This window comes from Halichoerus grypus, chromosome 4 (assembly GCF_964656455.1).
Source record: "Halichoerus grypus chromosome 4, mHalGry1.hap1.1, whole genome shotgun sequence".
Classification (NCBI taxonomy): domain Eukaryota; kingdom Metazoa; phylum Chordata; class Mammalia; order Carnivora; family Phocidae; genus Halichoerus; species Halichoerus grypus.
Window position 1 is genome coordinate 190,073,533 of NC_135715.1, and position 17,311 is coordinate 190,090,843.

Genomic DNA, 17,311 nt, shown 5'->3' on the forward strand with positions numbered 1-17,311 from the left:
GCCCACAAATTGTGCGTCCAACCCTGCAGCAGCACACAAACCGAAGCCTCTTCGCGGGCGGTCTCGTGAAGGGCAACACGGCAGTAAGTCCATGCAACTGCACATTAGAGCGCCCGCGGGCGAAAAGCACTAGGGGGCACCCACGCAGGCCGGGGGGCGGCGGCGGCCGGGGCGATCCGGGGCCTGATCTCCAAGCCCGGTGAGCGGTCCAGCCACGCTGGCTCCGGGGCTGAAGCCCACACCTGACCAGTTTCAGAGAACATGAGTCTGGGAGTGCAGGAGGGGCGCAAGCCAGGCCCGCGAGCATCCCTGGGACCAGCAGGAAAAGCTTGCTCCTCGAAGTGCGCATGCGTGTCAGGCCGCAAAGCGGAGACGCCGAGCTGTCCTGGAATCCGCGCACACCCCTCCCTTCAGTTCTGGCCTCGCGCTCCGGAAGCCGCTTCCCGCGAGGCCGGGCGAGTCCTCCAGAGCACCGAGAGCGCCGGCCAGAGCGGCAGCGACCCTTCCCCGAGAGTAGTGGCGTCCCACTATGCGCCGGAACCAACGGCACACCTGCGCCGGGGCGCTCCGCGGCGACGGCGGCCTGGTACGTCATTGCGGGCGCGACGGCCCGAGGGACGGTCTGGGTCTGCTTTCGTGGGGTTGCCGCGGCGGGACCGGCCGGGAAGATGCCAGTGGCGGTGATGGCGGAAAGTGCCTTTAGTTTCAAAAAGTTGCTGGATCAGTGCGAGAACCAGGAGCTCGAGGTAGCCGTTCGCGTCGCGCTGGGAGAAACCGCGGGGTCTTCTGCGGTCCCGGGGCGGTGCCGGTTTCCGGGGTAACAGGGCCCGCGGGGCTCGCGACGGGCGCGGGAGCTGGGCTTGGGGAGCTCGGGACGCCGGGGTCCGCTCCGAAGGCTACGGGTCTGGACCCCGTCTCCCCAGGCTCGCTGGGAGCTTTTTGTTGTTGATTTTCAGCTAGTCAGTGCGAAAACCCGGGGCATCTTTGCTCCTGACATCCTCCAGTATGTTTCTTGTGTTAATTAGACTGGGCATCTCTCCTCCCCGTGTGGTGGAAGGCGGGAGAATGTGGATTTTATTAAAGGCGTTTGTGCAGGCATGCACACAGACTAAAGAAGGAATAACCTTTTTTCAACTAGGAAAGTCCTTAGTCTCAGAATGTCACCACCTAAGCTTACCGTTCGGTCTTGTATTACAAGACTGGTCAAAGTTGTATCATGCAGCTGTTAAAGTTAATTGAGGTTTTTTTTCCTTAGAAAGGCACTGGAAAACCATGTATAACATTGGTATGAAAAGTTAATTAACCAAAGGAGACAACAGCCAGAAGCAGCAGCTCACTAATAAACACTTAATAGATCTTTTTTGAATGAATCAAATTTGAATGAAGAGAGAAATGTCTTTGTAGCACTCGGCTGTATTTTGTTTTTTTTTTTTTCCTATTCATCACTCATTACTTAGCTATTCAACATACTTGATAAGAATGGGCAGAATCATAGTGCTTTAGGAATCTGTTGGAAATGTTTGTTTCTTTTAATAGTAAGACCGTTTAAGAATTTGAGAACTGGGAAAGGAATCCCGTTTAAATATTCTCGTGCATATAAAGACACAGAGCTTTGGAGAGAGAGAAAATCACAGCTGATGGCAGATCTAAACTTAACACTGTGATTTTTAGTGTTTGGTACTTCTCTGAGCTCTTTCTACATCTGTAGTACTAAATATTATAAAATAGGCTTATTTTTTAGATTAGTTTTAATAAAATCTTTTTTTTTTCTTTTTTAAGTGTAAATATAAATAAGGTTTCTCGTTTTTGGCCTTATAGGCTCCTGGAGGAATTGCTACTCCCCCAGTGTATGGTCAGCTGTTAGCTTTATATCTGCTTCACAATGACATGTAAGTACCTTCTACCTAAAGCCAAGAGCAGCAGCTTCGTCAGGATTGTACAGAAATTACTCTTGCATTGAAGAGAGATCATTAAAACATAAGAAGGTGCAAGGAGCTTTATCTTCTATTGTAATACTTAATACACCTGTTTCATATATTGAATCGTGACTCAAACTGATTAGGCTGAGTTGTTTTAAGATACACTTGTTTTACATATATTCTCTAAAAACACATTCTAATTTGTTATGCGAAACTACAGTGTCAATAAATTCCTTTAATTCTGTTGACCTTTTTTGTCTTTAGAAAACTTCGTATGACCTCTATACTTAATTTCATATGTAATCAGTAGATCAAGAGAAACAGAAAGGGAAGATTGAGAAAGTTAAGAGAAATTTAAGTAACAACACCTATGAGATTTTTTGAAAGGTGTTGTTTTTTAGTTATTCCTAATTCGTGTTCATTGACGAAAAGTCAGAAAGCATAAGCATACAGGAGTCCCTCGTGCTATGAATCGTCAATGATTACCGTTAAATGTTGTTGGCAAATTCTATTCAACCTTTTTGTTTCATGCCTTTTAAAAAAACTAACCTGCGATTTCTATTAGACATATATCATAAGAGCTGTCGGTTTCATTTTTGTAATCCTCTCATCGTATGTTTGTTGTAGTTCAAGTTTTCAAACTCTTAAAAACTGCCTTGAAGTTTTGGTGACTCTGCACTCATTGGTCAGAGGAGGGCTCATGATACGGAGAAAAGCATTGTGTATCACATACATTGTCAGGGAATTCCAGAGCCTTGAATAGAAATTTGTTTATATATGAATAAATTACCTACTTAAGTGTTTGTGTTTTTAGTGTACCGTTGCCTTAATTTAAGATCTAGATCGTTAATTAAAAATCCACTAAAAATGGCAAAATATTACTTTGGTGAAAGTATTTTATGTTTTTTTATCTGGAAAGCTACTTTACTTCCCATGGACAAATTCATATAAAATTAAATTTCGGGGCGCCTGGGTGGCTCGGTCGGTTAAGCGGCTGCCTTCGGCTCAGGTCATATCCCTGGGTCCTGGGATCGAGCCCCACGTCCGGCTCCCTGCTCAGCGGGAAGCCTGCTTCTCCCTCTCTCTCTGCCTACTTGTGCTTTCTCTCTCTGTGTCAAATAAATAAAATCTTTAAAAAAAAAGCAACTAAATTTCACTCTATAAAATACAGAGTATTTTAAAATATACTTCTGTGTGTTTGCAGTGAGATCTAGAATTTTAAACATTTACTGAGATGATTTTTTTTTAATTGCTTATTCTTTCTTGGGGGGATGTAAATTAGGAATAATGCAAGATATCTTTGGAAACGGATACCACCTGCTATAAAATCTGTAAGTATTCTTCGATGTATCCTACTACTTGAATGTAGTAACAGCATTCATTTAAATGGCAACCTTCTAAAGTTTTTAAAGTTTCTCTTTTCTTTCCCCTGTAGTTCACAGAAATAGTTACTAAACTGGTATTAAAGTTTAAGAACAGATCTACAAATTCCTCTGATCAGAAATTTAATTTCCCTTGGATGGTATAGAAATCTGTGCTCAGCTTCTACTGATCATGTTTATTAAGACGCTTCTTGTAAGTGTCACTTTGCCTGGCAACCAACTGAGACCTTTTAATAAAGGTTTGGTTTGTGTTTTTTTTTGCTTTTTTAACTAATTTATGCAGTAATGGTATTTACTTTGAAATTGATATTATTTCCAAGAATATCCTAAAAATGATTTTCACGGTATTAAGATTATTTTTGCTAATTAGGATTTTAGATTTCTTAGTTTGGATGGGAGATTAGATGAAATAATGTCTTAAAAGTTTCTTCCAAAGTGGAATGAAATATATTTTTAATTTCATGGGATTCCCTGTTTCTAGTATAAATGCGAAGTGAATTTTTTAAACATTCACCAAATATTACCAAGAATTCACTTGAATTCTTCTGTTCATTATTGATACTCAGCAGCAGTTCATTTTAGTATTTTTATTCTTTCTTCTCCAGACATTCTATTAAGTAAGATTGGAATGTTCTTCCAGCTTCATTGACTTAAAATAAAGAACTGTAAATTACACTCATCGTTTCAGTGATGTTAGCGGGAATTCTTTCCTGGGAGAGGCTACAGTGTATGACATCTTAGATTGACAATCTTTATTATTAGTCATTTTGCTATTACTTTTGCCCAAGAAATATGTGTATGTATTTTACATGCACATATATATGAATATTCTACATAACGTTGATCACATATATGTACAGATGAAATACAAATACAACATTCTGAAAAAACAGTGTTTAAGAAAATTAATTTCCAGACTTAATTCTGAAATATTTTTGGACAACTGTTTTATGCTTTAATTTTCTGTTATAATAAAAATGTATATAAACCATACAAATAAATTTTGCATTACTGTCCACAGCATCTAAAAACCTTTTTGATAGTGATTGGGCTGAAGAAGTAATTATACGTCTTAAGAGAAATGTTGAATTATGTTTTAAGATACAGTTGTTGGTAAATCTGCAGAGTGACTATCCTCAAAGGCAGTGATATTTATTGCAGGCAAATTCTGAACTTGGGGGAATTTGGTCAGTAGGACAAAGAATCTGGCAGAGAGATTTCCCTGGGATCTATACGACCATCAACGCACACCAGTGGTCTGAGACGGTCCAGCCAATCATGGAAGCACTTAGAGGTAGTGTTTCTTCGTGGTTAAGAATTAAATTAGACCTGTTCTCTAAGTGCTGCGATATTGAAGTAAGTCAGTGATGTGTTTTAAAAAATAGATATTTTCTGCTAGGTGAATAGGGCAGCTTTCAAAATTCTTTTGTAAGGATTTGCTGTAATCATGCTTCTTCATTTCACATGTGAGGATTTGCTGTAACCATACTTCTTCATTTCGTCTTGCTTGAGGTCATATCGGTAGCTAAGGGGCTCACTGTCTCTTAGTTCCAGATTGAAATTGCTCGTCAGTAAAAGGATTTTTTTGCTACTAAAACGAAATCTTGTGATACTGTAATAAGCTCAAGGTATGGGGTGGTTAAGATTTTAAACCCCATGTATTTGAAAGTAGAGACTGTGCTTTGGAGTCTGTTGACCTTGGGCTTTGATAGGGGTTGTCTCCAGCTTCTGGATTTGTAACTAGTCAGTTCAGTACACAGATGCTCAGATGTTTTTTCATTGCTCTGAAAGATCACAAGCCTGTGTGACATAGCACTGATCTCATGATGAAACTGGACCCTGCCTCTCTCTCTCTGTTTTCCTGCCCCTGACATTTGCTGGTTCACTCTTTTATAAATTCATATAGTAACCTCTTTTCATGTTGTTCAATCCTTATTTCTTATTGTTACCTCATTGCTGTCGTTAATACCTGCCTTGACTGTCTGCCTTCCTGCTCTGGAGGAGTCAGTGGGCAGGAATGTTTGAATAACCACTCATTATTCCGGCAAGGGATATCCTCTTTTCAGGGGAGCGGAAGGTGAAGGTTGCTTCTCAGATGTACCTCATTTTTCTTGTGATGGTAAAGCTCTGGCAGCATAAAACAGAACAATGTAAGGGACAAAACAGGAGGCACTTACTTTAAATATGAAGGAAGTGAGCAGGAGTGCAGGGCCAGCCGGTGGGTGGGAAGGGAGGAGTGTGGTATAACGTTGCTCAGGCACAGTAGGGGCAGTTTGGGATTTTCCCACAGGAAACCGCCTTCACCTCTTCACATAAGTCCAGAGGAGAAAAGAGTGTGGTGGTGGATTTTTGTAGTATCTGGTTCAGTCTTAGGATTGTCGTGTGAGGGCACAGGCTGCGGGCCATTTCCCAGCAGCCTACAGCAGCGTCATTGGCAGGACTAAGGCTCAGATCTCCTGACCCACGCAGCAGATATTCCCTGTGTGCCTTCAGTGGGTGCAGCGGTGTTTCCTCCCAGGACCGCCTCTGCCTCCAGCCCCGTTAGATGCAGTACTTCTTTGAAGTCAGTGCTGCGGGCCCCTGGGAGGCTGTGGAGCACAACGTGGGAGAGCCATACTTCTGGAGTTCACATCCTGGTTCTGCCACTTGAGTGACCCTTCTGTACTTTTCTCATTTGTAAAGTGCGATCAGAAGTAGTATTTTCCTTGGGTGGTTAGAAATGAATTAATATGTATAAGCACTTACATATGCTTAATTAATTAATACATATAAGCACTCATCTGTTCACTTGCAATATCTGTGAATATACCTGAGAATTTTACAAATCCCCAGATTCACGAATGGTACTGTATTTTCCTCCATAAGATGAAGCCTGGTGAAGGAAGTCTTATAACAGATTTGAATTACTGCTAAATTTGACATTTTGCTTTTTACTGTATTACAAATTTTCGGTTTCCTAGATTGTTTTAAGAACACTCACATTCTCAGGTTTTTTCCTTTTCTGTTCTGAATTAGTCACAGTCCTACCAGAAAATTGAAAGTGGCTCCAGTGAAGAGAGGCTAGGGAAAGAGCGGTCTCTAAAGGCAGCCGGCAGGGACTGACAAAGCACCCAGGGGCCGGGTGTGGACAGTAGCCGTTTTTACTCTAGGCCCAAAGGGAGGCGGCGAGGGACCCACACTGCTGAGGTCACAGAAAGGGGCTGCCCCCCGGAGCTGAGGAGCAGCTGGAGCAAGGCAGGGAGGGCGCAGAGGAAGTGCGTTCCCGTGACCCGTGGACCCGCTCCCCAGGCGGGAACATGCAGGTGCCGTGCGCGGTGGTGCCCTCTGCCGCAGCACTGGCACCTGGCGGACTCCCTGGAACAGAAGGGCAGAGGTGGGTCAGGAAGCGCGGGACCCCGGCTCATCTGCCCTCTGCCGCAGCACTGGCACCTGGCGGTTGCTGGTATATGGTGAGCGTGTTGAGGTGTTTTTACACGACAGAGTGAGCATTCTTTTAGGGTCTCCCCAGGACTTTGTCCCGTGGTGAACTGCCACAGATGCTAGGTGCTGGCTCAGTGGATTCCCCTTTCCAGCTTGTCATTCTAATGCACGCCCTCATGAGGTGACACATTTCACAAATCCTAAGGGTCACACAGTGACTAGAATGTCCCTGAGCGGTTACAAGCAGCCCCAGTTGTGTAGCCTCTCACTGACCCCGTGGAACACTCCAAGCCTGTATTTTTGCTCCCTCTGCCCACCAGCTTCCGTCTCCCCGTGTGCTTGCTTCTCTGCCGTGTGCCAGGCCTGCCTCTTTGTGTCTCTTGTTCTACTCCCCATCTCCTCTCAATTCTAAAAATCTGACCAGAGTGCTTGAACTCAGGTTAATATTTTTAAAATACGGTAGGCTTTCCAAGTGGGTATGGTTGTTGGTGCTCACTTGGATTTCCCGTTTCCATTGTTGCTCTTGGTTCTTTTTCACTGAGTGCCCATGGCCTTCAGTAAGGGAAAGTTCCCTTACGCTAAGATGTTTTCAAGTCCAGCGTGAGGTCATGTGCTGAGTGGTCGGTAGGAAGAAGGAAGGAGTTGACTGAAGGCATGGAAGGAGGGGCAGTACGGCTGAGCAGAAGCTGGCGAGGACATCAGCCTCAGTGAGCAGTGAAGAAACGCAATGGAACGTCCACGATCTTTAAGAAATATGAGGGAACAAAGCCAAAGGCTTCGTCCTGGTGATATTGTCAACAAGCACGTCTTCAGCACGTACTTCGTTAGAGAGGCTGGGCTCTTTGGGGGGCGGGGGTATAAAGATATAAAGACAGCCCTCCTCCCATAGAGAAGTTTAGGGATCATTGAGGTGATGGGAGTGGGGAGGGGTGGGGCAGTGTGTTGTAGGTGGTGAAAGCATGCTTGCTAAACAGGTAGTATAAACAGTGCTGTGGATTCAGAGAAGGACAGAGATGGCAGTGAACTTCAGTGCTGCAGGAGTTTGTAAACTGACCTAGGAGTCGTAGAGAGCAGACATCACACAACAGCATAAACCCAAAGCCTGGAGATGAGAAGGTGTGAGACTTTCTGAGAGCCGGGGGCCTAACTGGGAGCCAAGGGTGCCTGGGGAGCTTGGTGCGCTTGTCAGGCAATGTCCCAGGAGTGGAGAGAGGGTTTTCAGTATGGGACTCTACTGCACATATATACTGGCCTCTTAATTGTGGAAAGTAAAATCCAGAGTATTTTTAAGCATGTTGACAGCCAGATGGAGGAGTCCTTATGTTCCTGGAAGAGCAGTGGGCAGGAAGACAGGCTAGCTGGACCTCAGTTCCTACCATTGACTTTTTGTCTCTGCCTCATTTCTGGAATAGTCAGTGTGGGAATGTAAGCCTGGGGAAATCCCACATGTCATCTCTAGGGAGGTTTTGTTGCTGGAATTGTTTGCAGCCCCACCCCCCCCACCCCCCAATTAGGTTTAGTCATTCAGGATTTGACCTTAGGATTTGAACCCAAATAAAGTCAATAGTTTAGAGCAGACTCAAAAGTTAGTGTTAACAAAAATTCAACTGAGTAAACTTGGAGATCTAATTGGCTTTATTAAGCAGTCCATGAATTGGGCAGCATACCATCCAGCAAGTAGAGGGGAGCTCTGAGGAGCTGTGCATAATGGCGGGTTTTCATGGGAAGGAACTTGGGGCAGGGACGTTACTAGCAAAAGAAAAGGAAGGAATGTTTCAGGCCAGGTCACCTTCCCTTAAGGGTAGAGTGGGGAGTCTTCTCCTTTTGGGGGATGGAGGGGGAGTCTATGTGACAGACTACCTGTTCCACAGGCTCGGGAAATTCCCAACTGACCTCTTACGACTGTGTTCCTAGGGGAGGTTGAAACTGTGTTCGGTGTGAAGTCCCAGTTTGCTGACTCGGCATTTGGGGCTTATGGTTTTCTTGTTAACAGAAGAGTGCTCTAGTTACAGGGCTTGTTCTGCAGTTCCTAGGTGTGATCCTAGATCAGAGACCCTCGTCAGAAAGGACAACTAATTACCGAAGTAGGTCATTTCTGCTCCATTCAGTCAGTGTTTGTAAGTGGGATTAAAAAAGAAATTTAAGGAAAATTATATACCAAGTGCATAATATATTTAAATGAAATTTTCTTAGATTTTGGTCTTATGTGTATTAACTTTTTTCCTTCTTTGTAAATTTCATTGTCCTCCAAGGGAGATTGGCTGTCTGAGAGGAAGTACAAGGCATTGGTTGTTTATTCGGCAGTGTCTGAGCACCTCTTTCATGCCAGGCACGTGTGTCCGCATCTGTAAGCGTAGAGACCTTGGGGTCGAGCTAGTCTCGCTTATAACATGTGGACAAGGCCGATCACATAACTGAATTATGTGTTAAAAACGCCAGCTCTTGGTTCACTGTCTGCCACCCGTCCATTCCCCCCACAGATGCAACGAGGAGAAGGGCGTTTGCCCTGGTCTCTCAAGCCTACACCTCCATCATTGCAGACGACTTCGCCGCCTTTGTCGGGCTCCCCGTGGAAGAGGCCGTGAAAGGTATTTGAGCTCGCTGTTTATGGGGAAGTGTGACTTGGTGGAGCAGGTTGGTTTTGGAATTCAGGCGGTGTTCGTTCCCTGGAAAGGGAAACCTGTGTGGCATCCCCCCCACCCCCACTGCCTCCAACCCCAACCCCCTCCCCCCACCCCCGGCAGGGCCAGGCCCAGAAGCAGGCTGTCGGCAGGCCCAGCAGTGGTGCTGGGGCGGCCGGTGTGAGTGTCCTGCTCAGCGGTGCGAGGAGATACCGTATCCAGACCTAACAGGGCCTCACAATCGCTTTTGCCACCAAATGAGTTCAGGAAAAACTTTTTGGATTTCTGGGTGTGGATAAGAAATTTCAGGTTCTTACTTACTTTTAAAGCACTTTTTGCCAGAGGCAGTTAATGATATCCTAGAACACGAGCTTTGCAAAGGAGTACTTTGCCATTTTGATGAAGTTACCATTCAGCTATGTCTGTGTGGTGTGCCCTTGTTGTATTTGATCATTCTGGCTCTTATTGGAACCTCTTTGATGTTCCTGTAGTCATTTTTTATCATGGTTCCCAGGGCCTGATCCCTGAGTACTTTCTACTTTTATTTCCAAGAACTTTGATGAAGACTTAAGTTAACAGTGGCCTGTGAAATGGTGGGGTGCCCTCCCAAGATGATGCCCAGGAAGGGGACTCAGAGCCGCTGTTGACTGGGAGTGGGTGGGGCAGGGAGGGATGTGGTGGGAACAGAGTTACTGAAAGGGACAACGAGGGGGCGGAGTAAGGCATTTGAGACAACTCCATGCAGCTCCGATTACACCCGGTCTTATAAGTGGTGCGAAATGCCAGATACAAGAAAGTAAAGGATGTACAAATTAGTTGCTTTTGTAAGTATGCCAGGCGAGTATTATTATATTCATGATTTGGAGCTTAAACTTTGTAACTTCTTTAAATTAGTTCTTTTCCTCTGAAAATCAACATGTTGATAAATGTATTTTTTTAAGAAAATCTTAATTGACCTCATGATTCACATGTAGAAATCCTCATTTCACCCGTACTTGGTAAAGGCAGTCTCCTCCCACGTCCCTTTTCAGCCCATTTTTTTTCCTCCATATTTCTCACCAGTAACTCCTCTTACCCACTGGTCTCCAGCTGTGCTTTTGCATTTTCATTTCTCAGGTGATGCCCAGACTAGCTCCTCCCCTCGGTAAATTGCTATAGAACATTGTCTGTGCCTCATAGCAGTGTCTTTGTCTTCCATGGTTGACATTTTTGATTCTCTGACTAAAATGGGAACTCTGTAAAGACCACACCTTGTTCCTCAGTTTCCAAAGCCTACCACAATTTTAGATGCATAGCAGGAGGTCAGTGAGAGTTCCTGGAGTAAATCAGGACTGTCGCTTACTCACAAACACTTGTTTTGATTCGTCTTGAAGTTGATCCGTAGTTTATTACATAATAAATAACATCCCCCCGAGCCGTACTCTTAACTGACTGCTGGGTGGGACTGCTGTACGCTCCCCCCATGCTAACTCATGATCTGGGACACATCCCTGGAGTTCTCCACATCAGTTAGGTGCTGGTCCTGTGTCCTTTTTAGAGTAGTGTGATGATGACCTGAGTGATCCTGTGGGACGGTGCCTGCCGGCCAGGACTCTGTGTGTGAGCTGGGGTTCTTGTCGCCAGACTCGCCTTGTCACTGCCGATGGAGCAGTCGCAGCTGGCGTCATGTGCGTCCCCCTCAGGACACGGTGTTGTCGTAGTCACACTGCCCAGATGAGTGCCGTAACGCGCACTTCACACAAGACCGCTCGTCTGCTGGGGGTTCTCTCGGCCTGACACAGTAGCATGGCTTTGATCCACGTTTCAGAAATGTTTCAAAAGTAAGTTCACCTGAGAAGGCTGTCTATAACCTCCTTTTCTAGAAAAAAAGACACATTGTAGGGTAACCTGCACTTGTCAGATCTTCCATACAAGTAGTATCATTGATAGACTGTGGATCTCGTAGATGAAAATTATAGGAGTTTTTTGGTTATTTCTCATTTGTGTGTCAAATACACATTTTTTAGGTATATTAGAACAAGGATGGCAAGCGGACTCCACCACAAGAATGGTTATGCCCAAAAAGCCAGGTAGGTGGAGCTCTTCATCCACGTGTGCAGCACGGACCTAAGCCCACGTCAGGTTCCGAGGCATTTGAGTCATTTGATAATAAGGTTCTTCTGTACTAGCAAATTGCAAGTAACTCAGGTGAAATATAGATGTGGAATGATAGACACGGTAGAAAGGATTTTAAAGATCACCTAGTTTTACCTTAATTTTTAAAAATGTATTTCTTGTATAGAAAACTATTTTATATGGGTTTTTCATAATCGTTCTTATGGTTTTTCCTTTATATGGGTTTTTCATCATCCTTGTATAAAAACCTATTTTTTATGGGTTTTTCATAATCCTTATTACGTCTTAATTTTTACTAAGTATTAGTCTCCCATCCTTTTATTTATTGGAGCCATTTCTAAGCATATTTATCCATAATATCTAAACTGTTGCCTTTTAAAAAAATATATCTTATTCAGATACCCCCTTTTCTCCTTGTACTACACACATGTACACTCTTCTCTGAAGTAAGATTTCAGTGGCTTTAACATGCACAAAATTAAGTGTTTTGGCTTAAATTATTTGACCTGCCCTCGTCGTGTCCGTCTGAATTCCCAGTCCCTCGGTACGCCTTCTGCAGGGAGCCGTGCTCATTCCTGCTTGGAGGCCTCTCCTCCTGCTTGGCAGGAATGTCCTTTTCTGCCAGGTCTTTGGAGCTGAGCTTAAGGCCCACATCTGTGAGCCCTCCTCCTTCAACCCAAAGTTCCTTCCACCTGCCCTGAATTCCTGTTGTTTAGACATTGTTGGCGCCACAGTAAAGAATTACTCAAATTTCAATGGGCTCTACCCTGTGAAGGTACAGGAAGTGGTTAGACATGGTCCCGGCGAGTCTAGCTGCGGAGAGAAAACTGCTGTGGTGAGAAGACTCATGTAATCATACAGAGCATAATTGTTAACTCTGTTTGAGAAGTAGCAAATGGTCGTAAATGCCATTGTGTTAAAAACGACATGTTCTGTGTGAAAGTTCTTTATGATGACTCCTATAAATTGTGCTGTTAATTTTACTTAGTTGCAGGGGCCCTGGATGTGTCCTTTAACCGGTTTATTCCTTTATCAGGTATGTATTTTTATATGCTCATTTAAAACTTGTTTCATTATTCTTTATTTCTTTTTTGTCGTGTGTCTCTTTTTTTCTTAGCTCTAACCTTATAAATGAAGAGGTTAAATTCTATACTTGCTGTTTATGATAACATATTTGGTTACAAGAGAGAACGTGTGGGTTCTCCTCTGGAGCTTACCTCGACGCCGGGGCACCTTCTGACCCGGCCACAGAGCCGCGTTGGTGTTGTGTAGGGAAGCCGTGATAGAGCTGCTCACCAGCACTTACTCAGATGGCATCCCTAGGCTGACATGTGCGAACTTAAAAGCTAGAACTGAATTCCTGGATGATGGGGTTCTTTGTGGGGCTTTTTTTGTTCACTGACAGTTTAATAGAGCAGTGCCTGGCACACGGTCAATACTGGGTAATTCTTCATTGAATTCTGTGTCACATGGGTAGGTGTCCTTCCAACAAGAGCTGTGCTCTCTTAAGAGGGTTGTTTCATGTTAACATGAAAACTTCAGCAAAGCCAGACACGCCTTTACTCCCAGTTTAGAAAAACTACTCATCAAAGTTGAGACTTCTTTGCTTGTTTTTCAAAAATGTCCAAAATCAATAAGAAAGTTTCCTTACCGTTAAATTAACAGGCATTGGAGGGTGTGGGTGGCAGGGCTCACGCGCCGTGACACGGGGATCTAACTTCAGTCTCTCTCTGTATTTCACACGCAGAGCCTGCCCCAGTGCCCCCGATCCCCAATGAACAGCAGTTAGCCAGACTGACCGATTATGTGGCTTTCCTCGAAAACTGATGTATCATTCTGAGTTCAAGATCCACCTTCAGAATCCTGTATACTGACAGATAGAGAAATGTAAAATTTTTATTTTCAATTTATTGGATGGATAAAGCACCTCAGCATTCCTTACTGAGTATGTGATAAAATACATATATAAAGTATATTATATATATTTTGTCCTTAAACATTATGCTGAATAGTTGTTGAAACAATTCTCATTTTGTAATATTTGACAATTTGGATGGAGCCCGTCAGTATTATGCAGTTTATATTTCCTAGTGACTTCTAAAGTACAGCTCTCCTGCTTCATGGCGGTCAGTGGCTGTCAGCTGTTTGTCCCTGCCCCAGCGCCCAGCACACTCCCATCTGCACCGATTGTTGATACTTAGAGCGATTCATTTGGGGTTTGAGGAGGACCGTCCCCAGAGCCAGTATCTGAGCTGCCGGGGCTTCTGATGCACCCCCTTCAGAGAATATGCTCTCCTTCCTCCTCACCTCCTGAACATCACTCCTACAGAATGCTGAAACGCAGCTGAGGAACCAAAGACCATTTCCTCAGTAAACCAGTTTGTGAACTTCAGATTTTTTCCTGATAGTGTGAGTACATCCATTGCTGGCAGTGGAGGGCTTGCCATGAAAATGCAACTATTTAAGACCTTCAGGAGAAGTATTAGATGTAATGTTCCTTTCGGAAGAAGGGAAACTTAGGGTGGAATGCATTCTATCGGCAAAGAAGCTATTAAGATAAGTGATCCACTTTGTACAACTATCCTGCAACCTACTGGTTGCTTATATTTATCCTTTGGTTCAAGGTCTGCCTTTTGGAGAAACACTGAACAAGTCTTTCAGTTTTTGTGTGATGCCCTCTAAATATTTGGAGGTGTTTATTGTATCTTCAGGTTAGAAGCCCCCCTGCTTCATTTATTCTGCATTTGTTCAATAAATATTTAATTGCATCAACTGTTTCATCTGAGATAGTTTCTAGACATTTCACTCTCCTGGTCTTTCTGTGGATACATTCTAGTTTGTCATTGTCTCTCAAGATATGAATTTCCTAATTAAATAGAAATGACGTATATAGTGGTGATTACATGATTCATGTTTTCACTCATTTTAAACACATTTTTCAGTTATTGTTAACATTTATGGAAATACCTTTTAAATTAACATTTTATTGAACTCTGATGTATTAGTCATGTTGTTAAAACTCCCTTGTTTTACAGTTGAGGAAATGGAAATTCGAGAAGCAAGAGGATCAGTAGCTAGAAAGTGATGATGCCAGTTGTTGAACTTCCAGGTATTAAGTACAAATTGTATCCATGGGCCTGATTTTTAGTAGGTTGGAATCAATCCAAATGTTCCTTAACAGGGGACGAGGTGACTAAACGGTGTGCAGCGCCGTGCAGCTCCTGGAGGCATGAGTACGAGAGAGAAGGTCTCTGGACGGAGTCAAGGTGATCTCCACGGGGAACCAGACAGAGTAGGAGGAGGTCAGACTGTGGCTCCGAGGGTGAGGAAGGCTGTGTGGGCACACGCGCAGCTGTCATGCTGGGGTTTCAGAAGAACAGTCGAAGGACAGCCAAAAACTAGTAGAAATGATTCTCTGCAGGGAGAGAGGAGGAGGTCAGTGAACTCCACACAGTGAAACAGTGATTACTTCAAGTGACTCGATCACAGTATTTTGATTCTTCATTGTCACTGGGATATATACTGAGGACACAAAGATCTCAGCCTACTGAATATGGTTTCATGGTTAATTTCAAAAAACTACCTTGATATCATCACTATTATTAAAAGTATATTTTAGGATAAAACAGTTTAGAAATGAGGTAATCTTGTTAGAACCTAGTAATCTTAAATATCACATAGAAACTTTAAATGATTGAGCACCTGGGTGGCTCAGTTGGTTAAGCGTCTGCCTTCGGCTCAGGTCATGATCCTGGAGTCCCTGGATCGAGTCCTGCATCGGGCTCCCTGCTCAGCAGGGAGTCTGCTTCTCCCTCTGACCCTCCCCCCTCTCATGTACTCGCTCTCTCTCATTCTCTCTCTCTCAAATAAATAAAATCTTCAAAAAAAAAAAAAAAAACCTTAAATGATTTATTTTTCTTTCTAAATAATAAATCGTTCCTGGCTCTGTCCAACTAAAAAGGTCTAGAGTAATTACAACCCAGCACCACTGAGAACCAATAGTGCCCAGATTGTGGTCTCTAAACTTGTTTCAACTAAGCGGAATCAGAACTTATTTTCAAAGTAGGTACAAATTGGGGCGCCCAGTGACTCAATCGTTATGCGTCTGCCGTCGGCTAAGGTCATGATCTCAGGGTCCTGGGATCAAGCCGTGTGTTGAGCTCCCTGCTCAGTAGGCCTGCTTCTCCCTCTCCCACTCCCCCTGCTTGTGTTCCCTCTCTCGCTGTGTCTCTCTCTGTCAAATAAATCTTTAAAAAAAAAAAAAAGTAGGGACAAGTCTGGGGAAATAATTGTACAGGTTGATCCCCAGTACAAGATGTCCCAGGTTCAGGAATGTTTCAGAGTCTCATAGGGTTCTTTCAGAAGTTCATAGAAGCTGACTTGAAGGAGCTCCCATCGGTCAAACATGAGACAAATTGAGCATGAAAAATCTGTGTGTCTATATTTTTAATCCCAAGTTCATAATTACAATACTAAGATAACCTCATCATTGTACAAGAAATTCGGGATGTGCTTGATTCCATCTTCCCCGTATTTATTTATCAGTCTTAAGAATAAATGAATTGATGCCCTAGTGATGTCCAAAGTAACAAAATTGAACCTGCGAAGTAATCAAACAACTGGTGGTAGAAAATTCTTTCTAGAAGGATTCCACCTAGTGCAGATAGAAGTAGAAAATCTGTACTTTGTAGTACTTTGCCTCAAGGATCTAGGAAGGAAGCATCAGTGGCTCCTTGGACCACAGGCTGAGAAAACGAGAGCATATAGCCAGCCCATCCCTGTGCCCTGACACCTGCTGAGACTCCCACCTGCATGCAGGTCTAGCCCGACGGCAGCCTGCGTTTGATGCACTGACTGCAACTGCCGTGTTTGCTCTGGGGCTTACCCTGACAACGCCACAGGGGTTGCCCACACAAACCTGGGTAAGGGGGAGCTAGCCCCTGAGCAGCCCTTCAGCAGATGGAGGCCTGATCCAGGGAATAACACTGCCTTCCATGTCTTGAGAAGACAGTTTCAGGTCTGGAATTCTAGGCCTGGTTCCTGAAAAAAGACCACAGCCAGACTGAGCTGTGGTTGCCCATTGTGACCAGTGTGCAGTGGCGTGGATTGCTAGCTCCCCCTTCCTGTTTATCTCTACCCAGTGCCCCTCTGTGTTTCCTGGGATCGAGAGACTTGGCCCATCTGCACGTAAGTTGAAAGCACCTGAATCCATGTGTCCTTAACCTCACTCACGGGGGGACAAGTGAGCTTGCCAGGAGGGCACGGTAAGCATACAGCCTCCACCAGGAAGCTTTTTGTCAAACTCCCCTTCCCCAAAATGAATGTGAATCTAACCAAGGTTGTAGACTTAACTGCCCATTTCCATTAAATGTGGGTATTAGGTGAACAAGTTAAACACCCCACTAAGAAGCAATCAGCCTGATCTAGAATGTGGGGGATTTAACAGGACAAAAAAGTGAGTTTCCTTCAAAAATGAATGACCTGAGAAGAATCAGAGGGTGGTAGAGTTGGCAGTGAGCACCGGAAGATCTCTGCTCCTGGGTGGAAGAACTTTGAGGCCGACTCCAGTCGTCAAGAGCTACAAACAGGTGGCTGCGTGGGAAGAAACATGCTTACGGGCATCAAGGAGCTCCTCAAGAGACAAGGCCCGAGGGGTGCGTGTTGAAGGGAGCAGAGAACACAGGGGGCCTTATGGCGTGGCCTTCGGGGGGTGGCTGTGGGTCGGAGCCAGGTCCCTTGCTGGGGGCCTACCACCTGGGGGACTTGGGCATTTGAAAGGGCTAAACCACACAGCTGCTTACCCCTCAAGGCATCTGGTGAACTTTTAGTCTGCTTTGGGTAGGAAGAAATGAGG

General features: G+C 44.4%; 1 protein-coding gene across 3 annotated transcripts; it reads left to right on the plus strand.

Moving 5' to 3' along the window:
• Positions 1–408: 408 nt before the first annotated feature.
• On the plus strand, positions 409–14,345 carry COPS8 (COP9 signalosome subunit 8). Of its 3 annotated transcripts, none has more exons than XM_078071503.1 (8): positions 409–586; positions 1,819–1,889; positions 3,202–3,250; positions 4,463–4,595; positions 9,202–9,309; positions 11,349–11,411; positions 12,446–12,493; positions 13,205–14,345. In XM_078071503.1, exons 1-8 carry the CDS (start codon positions 530–532, stop codon positions 13,282–13,284), a joined length of 609 nt encoding a protein of 202 aa, XP_077927629.1. In that variant the 5' UTR covers positions 409–529; the 3' UTR covers positions 13,285–14,345. The 3 variants fall into 3 exon arrangements, with proteins under 3 accessions (XP_077927629.1, XP_035921357.1, XP_077927628.1); XM_036065464.2 differs by lacking the exon at positions 409–586 and adding an exon at positions 597–746; XM_078071502.1 differs by lacking the exon at positions 409–586 and adding an exon at positions 597–746 and having other exon boundaries at positions 12,452–12,493.
• Positions 14,346–17,311: the final 2,966 nt, after the last annotated feature.